Genomic DNA, 15565 nt, shown 5'->3' with positions numbered 1-15565 from the left:
CGGGGGTGCAAAAACGATGAATTATTTTCACATAAAACGAAAAATGCTGTGAATTAATTAGTACGATATTGTATTTCTTAGTAAAAAAATATGAGGAGTGGAGTAATTTTTTCAATTTATGGTTCAGCTCATTATATTATTTCACAAGGATCGTACACTTTTAATTTTCATTTTCTACTTATCCATTTAGATTTTTCCTGATAAAATATATTTTGAATGAAGGACTTAGGATTTACTTTTGACGTTCGCCTTACTTTTTGTAATCACGTCGATTTGGTGTGCAAAACTGCGATGCGAATGTTAGGTTTTGTAATCTGCAAGGCAAAATCTTTTTCTAATTACGGCAGTCATAAAAACGTTTTAATTTACTCCGCTTCGCATCATTTTCAATAGCAGCTGGGTGATAGGGGAACCGAAGATGCCATTTACTCAAATGACGTAGAAATGATAAACAGTTTATGCGATACATTTACATGCTTGTGTGAGTCTGAATGTGGTAGGGAGAGGAAGGAAATGGGGCAGAAGATGTTGGAAAAGTACCTTACTATTCAGATCTGGTCACCAAACACCGCCAAAGCCATTTCAAGCAACGTTTCAATTATGATTGGTGGTCTTACATCAAGGCGATACGATACTGTATTATATTTATTTGCGCACGTCGGGATTTCAACCCGCTACCTCCCGTTTACTAGTCGAGAGCCTTACCTCTTGACAACGGAGGCTGTCAAGCTTTCTTTTGTCACATGAACACGTCCACAATACACTTCTATCGATTTATTTCTTCAATATCTATATTATACATATATCTCTCTATTCGAGAACATTATTTTTTTACGTATGAAGGGACATTCGTCAAAATGTATTGAACTTTTTCTCTCACTAAAATTCTCACATTTTCACAATCAGCAGGTAAGTTGATATTTGTTTTTAGTTTACAGATATCATTTACAATTTTGCAGTTTTCACAACTTATGTACCGTTTAAAAACTTGTTTGGTTCTGTTATAACTGTTTATTTTGCCATGACACAATATGAAAACTTAATCTGCTCTCCGAACAAAAAATAGGTACTGCGCGTTAATACGTTAATTGTAATGATTTTATTTATTGTTAGGTTTCTTTAAACTTGCGAATTCATGTATACAGTTAAAAATTATGTAAATTGATAAGGTCGTGTTAGCTCAGTGGTCAGAGCACTTCCCCAGCAAGGAAGAGGTCCTGGGTCCAATTCCTTGATGCGACTGAATCTTTTTTCTGTCGTTAATAATGTCATCGATGTTTAAATATTAAAATTTGAGGTTATATTCATTAAGTAATTCCACTAAAAATATTCTACCTGAACGTGTAGAAAAGTCAATATATGCCACATATTAAAATAAAAACGAATATCAATATACAATACACTATGTAGATTGCATTTAGTTCGAACAGTGTTGACGCAACTATTAATTTTCCTTTAAAATTATCATCATCATCCTATTTTACCTACAAGTACCTGTCATTATCAGACTGTACCCACGTTTTTGTGTGACATTTAAACAATAAAAGTAAATGCCAAAGCAGTTTATTGATGAAGCCTGTTTGATGAACATCTCTTTGTTATCAGTGCTGTTATTGATATCAACTCAGGCTAGAAGCCTGTGCAGTGAATATATTCTGTTCCCTCAGTGTCTTTCGTATCCAACCTGGATGTTATGGAATAATATCCAGGTTGAATCTCCTATGTTATCTCTTGTGAGTGAAAACAACCATCAACATCTTTGAAGAACATCAAAGTGGTAAGTCGGATTCCTTCCTTACTCCATGTTCACCATCTCCAACCATAGTGGTGTCAACTTCAAAATTCACAATTAATTTTTACAGTCCACTCTTGATTCACCTATTACGATTGTAAACATTCATAAAGAGAGCAGCCAAAATGTGCGCTAATAATTGAAGATAAAGTTGGCAGCTCTCAGTCGAAGTTTGATACAATTAAAAATGAGTTGTTTTTGACTAGAGTATATTTATATTTAATTAACATAAAAGAATAAAATAAGAATTCAATTTGGTTAATCGAGTTAAAATTATTAATTTATTCATTTCCTATTATTATATTGCACAGTTTGATTCTTTTAATATTTACATTGTGTTGTGTAAATGATATAACATTTACATTTACAAGTACATCCACACGATAACATCAATATAACATGCTTTCTTAACATATTTAATAACACACAGATTGAAACATTCCATATATACAAAAAAATAACAATATCAAAACATAAAACGCAAACACAGAGTTTAATGTTTGCCATAGTAAGTTGAAGAGAACACTTGTCCTGCAGTTAGTGATGTTGAATCTAAGCCTGAATGATATCCAGAGCCTGAGTTTAAACCAGATCCTGATGCTGACTCGTATCCATGCCCCAATCCATAGCTAGATCCAGATCCAGAACTCAACTGGTATCCATGACTAGAACTCAATCCAGAACTTAAACCAGATCCAGAACCATACCCGTGATCAGAAACTATGTTCGATCCATGTCCTAATCCATATCCGGATGCAGATCCAGAAGATTCTGAGCTCAAAACGTATCCATGTCCAACTCCGGAACTGGAACCCGATCCATAACTCAGTCCGGATTCTGAATTGTACCCATGTCCCAGACTAGAACCAGAATCAGATCCAGAAGCTAAGCCGTATCCATGTCCTGATACATATCCGGATCCCAATCCTGAACTTGTTCCGTAACCATGTCCTATTCCAAGTCCAGAGCTAGAACCATGACCCAGACCAGAACCTGAACTCAGCCCGTTTCCAGATCCGGATCCAGAATCTAAGCTATATCCATGTCCCGATCCGTATCCGGATCCAGATCCCGAGTTTGATCCATAACTGTGTCCAATTCCAAGTCCAGAACCAGAACCATGACCCAGACCAGAACCAGAACTCAGCCCATATCCAGACCCGTATCCAGATTCTAAACCGTATCCATGTCCCAATCCATATGCGGATCCTGAGTTTGATCCGTAACCATGTCCAATTCCAAGTCCAGCGCCGGAACCTGATCCATAACCGGATCCCAAACCTGATCCCGAACTCAATCCAGAATGTTGAGTGATATAAACTGGAACCTGCTTCTCGATAATGTAGGGTTGGGGTACTACTACTGGGTAAGGTTTGTCAACGGGAACTGGGTAAGGCTTTGCAACAGGGACTCCCACTCTGTGAATAACGGGAATATGAACTGGCACCTTAACTGGGTATGGCACGGGGTTATCAACCTTGTACGGTACCAGCTTCTCCACTGCAACGGGGTAGGGCTTTGCTACTGATACTGGGTATGGACGGTCTACGGGAACAGCTACTGGTACTGCGACAGGTCTGTCAACAGGCACCGGGTAAGGTTGAGGTACGCCCACAGTCTGGGTTACAATCTGTACGCCATGTCCTCCAAATCCCTGACCTCCAAAGCCTCCTTGATATCCTTGACCACCGATTGCTCCAGATTCTTGGTCACCGAACACATGAGAGCCAATATTTCCTAGGTTTTCTGATCCATGTCCACCCAAATTGAGTGAGTATTGTCCTCCGATTCCTTGGGAGCTGATTCTACCATTGTTCTGAGAACCTTTCACAAGAATTACTATAGATTCATGTCCTTCTAATCCTCCCTGGCTTCCAATTCCACCAGATCCTTGGTCACCATATCCGAAAGATTCATGTCCACCGATTCCGTAAGATCCTTGACCACCAAACCCAATTGATTCGTGTCCTCCAATCCCACCCTGTCCACCAATGCCATGACCACCAAATCCTAAGGACTCTCCACCAGAACCCCCATGGCCACCAATTCCTTGAGATCCGCTACCAAGGACCAGGTATCCTTGACTTCCGTAGGCATGGATTCCTTGACTTCCATAACCATTGCTGCTTAAACTTGAACCCAGACCGTGTCCAGAAAACTCAATTCCAGAAGATCCTTGGTGGCCGTATCCAAAATTGATCAGTCCTCTTTTTTCCTGTTGCTTACTGGCTTCCGATTTATTATATTTTTTAGTGACAGCCTTGGCCTTTTCTTTAGTCTCTTTGACTGGTGTCGTTTCTGCAAATACTCCCACCAAGAGCGCAGAAAGCGCCAGTACAACCTATAGACAGAGAAATGTAAAATTACTTTCATTGATAATTTATAGTTTTTTCTATCGCCGCACTGCTTTATGTATTATATCTGTCTATTCATTTAAGTTATTTGTAAAAACTAGCCCGAAGTTCTTGTAATATTTATATTAATCGCACTGCTGATGACACCGCGAATCAATTAAAAAAAATATTAATAATAAACGAACTTCACCAACATGATTGTCATCGATGCTACCAATATAAACAAATTTAAGGCACCTTTTTTAATTTGAATACGTCTGAAGCTATTGAGAATATAGCATCCCCAATTGGGGTTTATTGTGAGGCTGAAGGTAGTGGGGGGGGGAAGGAGATGGGAAGGATATGGTCACTAAACACTGTTCAAGCCATTTCAGGTAACGTTTCAATTCCGAATGGTGGCCTTAAACCAGGACGATACTGAGAGTGTATTCCACTCTGGAACGTACCACTGATATACTATATATTTTTTTATTTTAAAAGGATAAATTCTGAAATTTAAACAAATTCGTGAAATTAAATTTTGAACCCGCCACCTTCGGATATCTAATCGAGACCCTTTACCCCTGACGACAGAGGCCATCATATTTGATTTGATAGATAAAATGATTGAATAATTTTAAGTTACTCATTACTGTTAAACTTATGTGTCAGATATGAGCGAACGGATCAACAGAATTCTGACAGCTTATTAAACAATATGTATTATTATTTTGAAAAACTTGCAATCGTTCGATTAATGCGACCAAGACGAGGATGCTATTTTTTTCAAGAAAACTATTTTTTCCGAAAATATAGTTTTCTGATAACAAGTTGTTTCAATATTATCATTTTAAAAACGGAATACACTTTGGTCGTTAGTTATCAAGTTCTGTGAAAGTTCTTTTCAAGTTCTGTTATTATATCATTATGGGTCAGTTGCTTCACAAAATTGAAATTTAATTTGTATTAAACTTAACTTGCGGTATTCACTGTTTAACACGAGACAAAAACGTACACTGAATTAATGAAATATATTTAATGTTTATAGTTACACGAAATAAATTTAATATCTCACCAAGAATCTCATATTAGCTCTCTAGATACGCTACCAATGACCACCACTGGGTGACTGATACACTTTTCACCCACTACATCCTTTTTATACAATCGAAAATAATTGTTTATTGGCTAGACTCCCCCAGACAATACTGGAGAACGTACATTCATAACTGCGTGGGGTTACGTAGAATTTAAACTAGATATGGAAATATTATTTTGTTTTGCTTGCTATTATTGAAATATCGTTAATGTAAAAAACAATCTTCATTTTTAGTATGTGTTATAGATTCCTCTGCTATCGGACGGTTTCATGTGCTGAGAGCACTTTGCTTGGGAATGATTTATTTGTTTTTTCTTTATTAATAATAAGTCATTGCGCATGGTTTTTTATATGCTTTTAGACTATCACACTAGGCACATACCCGTATTATGATAGTCGAAATTTGTGAATATAATTAATACATTTAATTTAATACCTGTTAATTATTAAATACACTGTTTTATTACACATAACATCAATATATATTATAAAAGTAAGTGTACAATTGTACAATGTGCGTGCCGCTAAAACGGACCGTCGTACTGGGACTGGTTTCAGAAACGATTCCCAGTACGATCAAGTGAGTTATATGGTGTGGCAGCCCTCTATCCCCCATCCATGAAGAAGGTTCCCGTTTTTCCTTAAGGGCGCGCTTCTGAAGATTTGAGGGCTGGAAGTTTCGTAAAACAGTCCAGAACATTCGAGAATATTCAAGAGCATTCCACAACACTCCAGAACATCCCGGAACATTCAGGAGTATTGTGGATAGTTCGGGAATAATCTGGAACGTTTGGGAACATCTTAAAATATAAAAATTCAGCCTGATTATGTTTTAGCTCGCAAGACTCAAAAAGTAGTCGATCGACATTGGTGAAAATTTTAAAGTTTTTTGTTATTAGTGCCAAGAGTGTTTAGAGATGTTTAGATGGTAGAAGAAAATAGGGATGTCTGAGGAATACTTAATGTAATACCTCTGCACCGTAATGAGATACTGAATTGAATTAAAGTCAATGTAATGTAGTTTTTTTAACAGTTTAAACATTGTGGTATACAGTGGTAAATGGTGGAAGAATTCAGAAAGACTTTAGCAATAGTGAAGCATTGCGAGGGATCCACTGGTATTAATATAATGAGGAGATTTATAATTGATAACCTTATTATAAGCTTTTGTTTTATCCAAATCAAAATAAATAAATAACTTTACTTGTTGAAAGAATAGAAATAAAGATAAAAAAATATTTTTTTTAGAATTTGAATTAAGTATGAGTAGTAAAAAAATAATTGTTTTTATTATGTGAGGCTTTCATTGAAAAATGTTCCTTCTCTTTATAAATAACCAATTCTGAACACTTATGGTATAAAGATTAACATTTTTCGATTTCCTGGTCTCAATGCTCAGTGAGTTGAACATTTTGGGAGAGAGCTGTTATAAGTTGCATATAGCTGCATTGAGAGCTGTTTCTGGGCGAAAGCTGTTTTCTTTGTGTGAATTTTGCATTTTAGGTGTAATGAGTAAAGAGTGTGATTTTTTTGTGTTTTATTCATCAAATCCTCGTGAATATGTAATAACGCTCAATTCATGCTGGTTTTTCAATGTAAGGTGCTCCGAAGAAGAAGCTTTTTATAGCATAGCTGGAAATACGCGTAACATGTGGTCAAGATTACTTGTTCGCTGCTGAGTTCTGCCATTTATAAGAAGTGATTGTTTTTACTACCTGTTATGCTCCCTGTTGCATCCGTGGAATAATTTACCTTCTTCCGTGTTCCTCCCTTTCACAGCGTGGGTTTCTTCAAAACCCAGTTTCACTTCTTAATTTCGTTAAAAATACCCCCACATATCATCATCAGAGCAGATGTGATGAACACTGTAATGCTGTCCAAAACGTTGGCTAAAACGAAGGTAGCGCAACACGGTAAAATAACCCAAAAATTAACCACTATAATACTTTTGGACTTGAAAATAAATCATATCCAGGAATTGGTTGGTTGCTAGAAATTGCCACCACGGAATAATTCAGGCCGTATTACGAGAATGCATAAAATTGTTCAATACGTTGTATATTAATCCAGGACGTATGACGAGTGTGTATAACTTTGTACAATACGTTGTATAATAAAGTGCTAATAAAAAAATACATATAATATTTCGCTTACATGCAGTGGTGCGCGATGGAAACTACTGGAATAAAATTGAATCTATGACAATTTACTCGTAATGATTCACAATTTACAGTCGTTATTATGGAACTCCGGAACTAGTTCGGAAATATCACGTGGAAGAGGAAATGTTGAGGGAATGAGACAAGGAAAGAAAAAGGTATGCATTCATAAATAGATCTAGTTATAACAAGTCAAAATAAGGACATTATGAATTATCCTGCTTTCCGGGATTAACTGAAAAAAATGTGAAAACTTAAGGAAAAAAAAAAATTAAATATAGATTTATTAAAATTCTCTGCAAATTATTGGTAAACCGGTTTATTGCATTTAATAACACTGTCTGACAGGAGAATTATTTCAGACCTGGTTGTGTTACACAGAGTCATTAACAACTTAATTGATAGTCCTGACATCGTTGCCACTATAAAACTCCATGTGCCGAATAGGAATACAAGACAAAATATAACATTCTTCTGCAATACATACACGACCAACTATCAGACACACTCACTGACCAATATGATGCAATAGGATGGGGGTGTCATTGGTTTATTTATTGTCTCCATTTATAGAATCAAGCATAATCTATACCAACACTTTGTCGAATCCTACAAATTAGAGTAGCGTTGGTAAATTATTTTTATTGTTTTGTCCTATGTGTACTGTTGTTGTAATTCCTTTATCACTTTATGTTACTCTTACGTTTTACTAATATTGCTTCATATTTAGTAATTATTATTTTTTTTTCATTATTTCTTAATATTTTCTCATTATACTTGTAATCACAATTTTACAATTGTGTATTTTGTACCTACTTTACAATGGATTAAATTTATTTACTGTCAGTATCTCCTGTATAGTACAGATATTTTCCTATGTACACTGCATCATGTATTTCTTTTATTTAAAAGCCTTTTTAGGCGTTTATATAAATAAATAAATAAAAAGGGAACTGCAGGCGGCTTCCTGATATTTTTTTATAAAATTCTAAATTATACTGGAACACGTGTTCAAGTGCCTGCGATTTTCTTAATAACGAAATGCAAAAATGTTTTGATTTTTATGAACACGTGTTCGGAAATTGTGACAATACATTGGTATTAAAAAAAAGATTATCAGGATACCTTTAAATTCATTCGTTAACTGCTTGCAATCCCGTTTTTAATCGGGTTAAAAAGAATTTGAAGAGGTTCTTAATAAATTTGCAATATTTTCTTATCTTTTTTTTCGTGAGGGAACAGTGGTTAGTTGACAAATGTGTCTACTTCAACATGGGTGTCCAATTTCTCTCTTGGCAGATTCCTCCGTCATTTTACGAGCAATTTGCGCTTATAATTATTGTAGTAGTCATCAGTACCATCACAACGTTTCCCGTAGGGAAAGCTGGAGAAAATGAACCGCCAAACATATCGGTTTTATCATACACTCCTTGCTAAATTCACGTTCATACATACATTTCCTTTACTTTGACTCTTGACATGACCCGACTCAAGTTTTTGGTTCACTTGATTGATTCGATTTTTTCTACTATTCATATTCGCGTCACACTTTATTCACTAATATAAAAAAAAAGTTTTAAGGTGTTTGGATGTAATCTGCAAACTTTCGTCAGCAAAGTTTGTTGGAAGGCAATTTATTTTCGTGTTACAAGAACTTTTAAAAAACATTGCAACTAACGAAGTTACTAAATAATCACGGGATATTATGATTATTGTAAGATTTATGAAACTGAATATAATTATTAAAAAAATAATGCCTCAGGATCATTGCCTTTCGAAATAAGAAATTTTAATTTCGAATGTTAGTTAAGTTGAAAAATTACGACAACTATCCAACGACATTATAAAAATACAAGACAGGTTATGTACATACTGATCGAACAATATAATATGCAGCACCGCTGACGAGAAATATCTATTCAAATAATATGTGTGTCTGAATGAAATAGCTTATATAAACGGCCTATTAAAGTGTGTCCATTGGACCTAGTCCACCGAAACTACGCGCATTATCTCTGAAACGTATCTTCACTCTATTAAATTTAAAATTTTTTAAACATTTTGAATAAAATTTTGACGGCCTCGGAGGTCTAGGGGTAAGGCTCTCAACTTGCAAGCCGATGGTCGCGGGTTCAAATCAAGGCGTGCGCATGTTAATATAATTCGAATGATTTGTTTTATTTCACAATTTAATTATTTAAATATTATAATCAATATTTGCGGCACGTTCCACAGTGAAAGATTCTCTTAGTATCGCCCTGGTATTAGACCACCAATTACTTAAGCCGTGTATGGTGATCAGATCTTAGTAGACATGTACTTCCCCACCATCCTTTTTCCCATCTCCTTCCTTTCCGTACTACCTTCAGCCCATAAGCCATACCCATGAGCCAGTGAGACCATGGGGATGCCATGGTTTCACTGGCTCCAGATGGTTCTGAGCAGTTGGGACTCTTGTGCAGTATGCAGATAAAAAAATTGTTCCTACTCTCCATCCAATTTTCAATATCCGTTCCAATTTTGAAAATTTCATGTAACCTAAATAAGCTTGCACTAAAAACAAGCTTGCACCGACGACCTTAATTAAAATATTTAATAGTTTCACCGCCATCTTTTATGAATAAAAGCCGTGCTGTAGGAAATGAAAATAACAGTTAAAGATACCTGTTTTCAGACGATTGCACTGGGTTAGTAGTATATACGTTAACGGAAATATTCAATTCCTAGGAAATGTAAGTAGTTCCTAAAATCGCACTGAAATGTGTGACATAAATTATATTAGACACATTTCCTAGAAAATCTATACATTTTCAAAATAGCAATCGGAAACCTAAAATGATTACGAAGATTGAACTACAGTCAGTTGCTAACCTAAAATCCATTGAAACCGGCCAAGGATTTAAAAAGTGCCTTTGCAAGAAGAACTGTATTACAGCAAGATGTCTGTGCTATAAAAATAAACTATTGTTTACTTCCAAGTGCCATTCCAGCTTAACTTGCAAAAATAAATAGCCATATGGACTGCCTCGTTTACATTTAACTTAGTAAAAGAAAATAAAGACTTTTACTTTAATATTGTGACATTTATAATTACTTCAATAACAGACTGATTACTTACCAAATGAAAGTTGAACTTAATAAGAATATAACAAATAAAACAACGCGTTTTATTACAGAAAGCATTCTTTTTATACATTTCCTAATACGATATTGGAATTATATACAATTCCTTGGAAATTTATACATCTTCCAGACACAAATTCACAAATAAATAAAAAAAAAATCAAAACAATATTTTATGCATTTCCTGAATAATTTCGGAATTGAATACATTTCCTAGGAGTTGTATACACTTTCTAGATATCGTTCATTTCCGGTAACATATAGAAGTATAGTTAGCATAGGTTAGTAGAAGGGATTAGTACCAAAAATCCAAAAAAGGTCCCTTTTTAACTGTCAGTTCATTTCTATAGTACGGCTTGTATTAATAAAGGTGACAGTGAAATTGTTATTCCCTACTTTTGAATCATAAGTATTTGGAATCAGATTTTTTTTAAATTCTGTCTGTATTAATTGGGGGTCTGGATGCGTTTTATAACAAATGTAGTCATTTTATCAAAAATAAATCGAGTACTTGTGAGAGACCTGAAGGAGTAACCATCTGTTACTTATACCATGGCGTGTAAGCGGTGGATAGCCTATAATCTGCATTAAAATTCGGCATTAATTTTTTTTAGTTTTATTTATTAAAGGAAAAAGTACATGTAAGTAATAAGGTTTACAATTTACAATGACAATATTTAATACTACTCATCCAGAGAAGCATTCGCATGTGGTTGGAAGAGGAGTGTACATTATGTTATTGTAAATATATATATAGAATCAAGAGAAGCAAGGAAAAAAAATATTGTAAGTAAAATAATGTTCTAATAGTAGCTATAATATATAAATAAAAACATGATGATATTAGTTTCTGTTATAAAGACAATTATTATTATTATATTTTTATTAATATACATACTATATTTGGAGAAGTTGCTTCTTAAGTAGAATATTAACTATTCATTTTTTGATCATTTAACTTTAAAATATTTTTTTCAAAATGCTCCATGCTTGGCTTTTGTTGTTTATGATTCTGATTTCCCCAGGGAGTTGATTGAAAAAGGTTCTTCCTTGGTATGTATAGTAATTTTGTGCAAAGGAAGTGTTTAATTTTGGACATCGATAAATGTATTTAAGTCGAGTGCGGTTTTCAGTTAGAAATTGGAACTTTTCTTTTTTTTATGATTTGAATTAATGAATTTTTAATAAACAGATCTTTAAAAGGTCTTCACTGCGGACTCTTTGTCGAAATCGACTGTATCAGTAGTTACGCGTCACGCGCTATTCTCGTAATACGTTGAAACAAAAAGAGGTGAATGGCTCAATTTACTCCCATTAGCCGTTGGCCGTTGTTCCAACCGTCGTGTAGTCCAAACTCACCGTTACGACATCTGACATCCCGTGCTCACTGCTATCAGACGGTTCAAAACCTGATTAATTTACTTCCAATAATAATAATAATTAGTTGGCGAGAGAAAACATATATTATTATTTGTCAGACGGTTTAAATAATACATTTCCGGTTGTGTTTAACTATTTAATTATGATACTTGTCAAAGAGACATTTTTTACGTGTTATTAAAATGTACTAGAAAGTTACTTAAAATTAGTAAATTTTTGAGAACATCTTTTGCCCAAATTTTTTTCCCGCTGGTATTCAATATTGCGGAAAATTATTTATATAACTTCCGAATAACGAAGATTTTTTTTGGTGAAACTGCATAAGAGTCCCAACTGATCTCAGCCGTCTGGAGTTAGTGAGACTATGGCATCCACAATTCGGGGTGTGCTGTGAGGCTGAAGGTAGTGGGGAGAGAAATGAGATGAAGAAGAGTAAGGTGGGGAAGTACCTGGCTATTCAGATCTGGTCACCTAACACGTCCAAAGCCATTTCAAGCAACTTTTCAATTCTGAATGGTATAGTGTCTTCCAATTAAAATTAATTATTATTATTATTGTTTTTTTTATTGTTACAATAGGAGAATTTTTTTATAAAACATTATTTGGTATTGTGAGCCTCGCTGGGTCACGAGGTTTAAATTATATTGTGGTTTTGTTTTTGATTTATGTAATTCTGTTCTAGTAACCATTATATAGTGGTTTTGTTTATGATTTAAGTAATTCTGTACTGTTAACCATTATAATATATAGTGGTTTTGTTTTTGATTTGTGTAATTCTGTCCCATTAACCATTTTATAGTAGTTTTGTTTTTGATTTATGTAATTCTGTTTTATTAACCTTTATATAGTGGTTTTGTTTTTGATTAATGTAATTCTGTTTTATTAACCATTTAAAAACTGAAATTTTGTTTCCACATATAAAACTATTTTATGCTTGATTAACACCTCAAATATTTGTTTGTAAACATTTTTTTTTGCTTTCTAAAAACATTTTTTTTCTAATTTAAAAAAAATATTTGTAGGCTTTAGAGAGTTTTTTTATTCGAAACATAAAACCTACCACACAAACAAGTGCTTAGTTAAAAAAATATTAATTTACAGTGTAACATGCATAAATATAAAGACGCCATAAAGAATATCCTTCCCAAGCTATACGCAAAATACAAGGCGATTTGTTTCACAAAATCAAGAGATATTAAATTTTTTCTACATGTTCCTGAAGAAAAACTTTGGTAGGTATTGAAAGGGTTAATGTTGTTAATTTCTTAACACAAAGAGGAAATCTATAAGTCGTTGTATTTTTCGTGTGATGTAAAAATTAAAAAAAATGAACCATAGATTTCCCAAAAATTTACAAAAAAAAAATCAATCAATTTCCAGATCGTTCAGTAAGTATTATTAAGAAGTGTGAATTTTGATAGAAGCATCAGGCTAACAATGATTTGCGAAGAGATGTAGAAAATAAGTGGAAAACTGTTTGTTTGTCACACTTGTGTCATCAAACTGCAGAAACGTGAATAATTACGCATTTAAAATATTTGTTATTTATTCACACAAGTTCGCAATATAACTTTAACTGTCCCATATTCAAGCCATGACACTGATAGAAAGTAATAATGAAAAATAAAAATGAGATTGTTATCTAAATAATCATACCTACGCAATTTTTGAGATCCCTGTGAGAAAAAAAATGCAAATAAAAAATCTTCTTGCATAGTTTGATCTAGCCTTGTGTAATATACCCACATAATTGTTATATTTCATTGTACACGCCGTTCGGAGTGAGAACTTTCGTTTTCTTTGCTGAGATAGTCGTCTCGCCAAACGAGTCCACTCCACTACAGATCTGATACTCTGATAAGCCAGGTTTCTCGATCTCTGTTTTTTTTTGTACGATTTGCCGACCACGTTCAGAAGGCAGGAATGACGTTGGTCAGGAGCGCCGCATCATTGTGAGCAATGTGTGCGGTGCACGCGGGCTGCCGAAGCTAGGGGATAACCTATCTTTACCTGTGATTTGAGATTTTCACGGCCTTGTCACATCTGCCCTGATGATGGACGCTGCTCTCAGAAACTTTAGCTTAAGAAGGAGGTAGTGCAATACGGCATAACATCCCAAAAATAATATACTACTCTTTAACTTATTTTTTTTAATGTTCTTAATCTTAATTATAAACAACTAGCCGGATTCGAAACTCTTTGAATTCGTAGTCGAGGAACTTAGCCGATTAATAATCTTCAATAATAATCAAAAATAAAAGTGGGGGGGGGGGCATAGGATAAAGAGGCGAAGGACGGGAGTAGATGAGAAGGTAGTTTAAGCTTTCGTCAGTTTAAGTCCCGTAGATTCGAGTCAAAGATGTCAATGTCATTTTATTTATTTTTTTTATTTTTTTTTATATTATAGAAACAAACAGTACATGATTTACAGTGATGAAACAATATAACGGAACTAGATATTACATGTTGGGTAACTATGATATGTTTCCTTATAATGTCTGATAAGTGGTATGTTTATTACTGAATTATCAGGTGACGCGTGTAGTATATAGGTGTGTGTGTGTGTGTGTGTGTGTAATGTGTGTGTAAGTCTATATGTCTGTATGTGTGTATATGTATGCGTATTGAAAAGTTTATATTATTGACATGTTTGAATTTGGGCAGTGGATTTGGCATCGGATTAGTAATAGATATAGAATATAATACGCCTATTGGTCAAACAGAAACTTTATTAATTAATTACTTAAAATTATTATTGCTTCGTTTCCACTGTCTACATTCATTCTTGAATTGTATAATTTAAAAAAAAAAATCAAAAAATACTGATTTTATGTTATTATCAACCACTATGTAAATTGCCATCTCAACACAGGCGTTCCACACCTAGTGAGATGGGCAGTACTTCACTATAAAAGTATAATAAAAATAAAAGTGTGCTAATAAATAAAAATATAAGTCTAATGAATGTGTAGATCAGTAGATAAAGAAATGTATTTAGAGTTGGTCTTGGAAAGAGAGAGATTAGTGGTAAGTGATTGTCTGGTGTTGTGCGATTTGTAAAATGGAATGATAAGCGTTGAATACGATCAGGACTATCAAGTAAATTAATTGCGATTTTAAATAACATTACTGAATCCGTATATATCTTCGGCAATTTACTGTCTGCATGTTGTAGAAGTTTGCTAATGTTAAGGTGCCTTAAAAATCTTTTTTGGACGCTTTCAATTCTGTTTTTCTGAACTGCGTAGCCCTGGTTTCACATCTGCGATGCATATTCTAAAATACTGTGAACAAACGAGAAATACAGAGTTTTGAAGTGTTTATCTATGATATGTTTACAGGCACGGATAACAAAACCAAGCATAGAGAATATGTGGTCGACATGTTTGTTGAAAGTTAATTTACACTCAAGTATAACCCTAAGGTCCTTAATTTCGAATTTAGTAGACAACGTAAGATTTTTAATTGAGTACTGACGCACAATGTTTAATGTATTTTCTGTTACAAATAGCCCTTCTCACGATATTTTACGGGAAGAGAATTTATGGACGAAGATGTCTAAAAAAAATCAAAAGATGATATTTACGTTACGAACCATAATATAATAACCCCGATAGCCCCCGGAACTTTACTAAATTTCACTTGACCCAAACTTTGTCTCTTGTTTTTATTGTTTGCG

At 34.1% G+C, this 15565-nt stretch overlaps 1 protein-coding gene and 1 non-coding gene across 2 annotated transcripts; one reads left to right on the top strand and one right to left on the bottom strand.

The window, feature by feature from the left end:
- Positions 1–1169: 1169 nt before the first annotated feature.
- On the top strand, positions 1170–1242 carry TRNAA-AGC (transfer RNA alanine (anticodon AGC)). Its single transcript has one exon. It is a non-coding gene; the product is annotated as a tRNA-Ala (tRNA).
- Positions 1243–2199: 957 nt separating this feature from the next.
- On the bottom strand, positions 2200–5232 carry LOC149419697 (uncharacterized). Its single transcript, XM_089636993.1, has 2 exons — positions 5201–5232; positions 2200–4133 (listed from the first exon to the last, which is right to left on the bottom strand). The coding sequence occupies exons 1-2, from the start codon at positions 5210–5212 to the stop codon at positions 2286–2288; spliced, it is 1860 nt and encodes a 619-aa protein (XP_089493119.1). The 5' UTR covers positions 5213–5232; the 3' UTR covers positions 2200–2285.
- Positions 5233–15565: the final 10333 nt, after the last annotated feature.

This window comes from Hesperophylax consimilis, chromosome 11 (genome assembly GCF_061612785.1).
Source record: "Hesperophylax consimilis isolate HC1 chromosome 11, BYU_Hcon_1.0, whole genome shotgun sequence".
NCBI lineage: Eukaryota > Metazoa > Arthropoda > Insecta > Trichoptera > Limnephilidae > Hesperophylax > Hesperophylax consimilis.
This window is presented reverse-complemented; position numbering and strand designations above follow the sequence as displayed.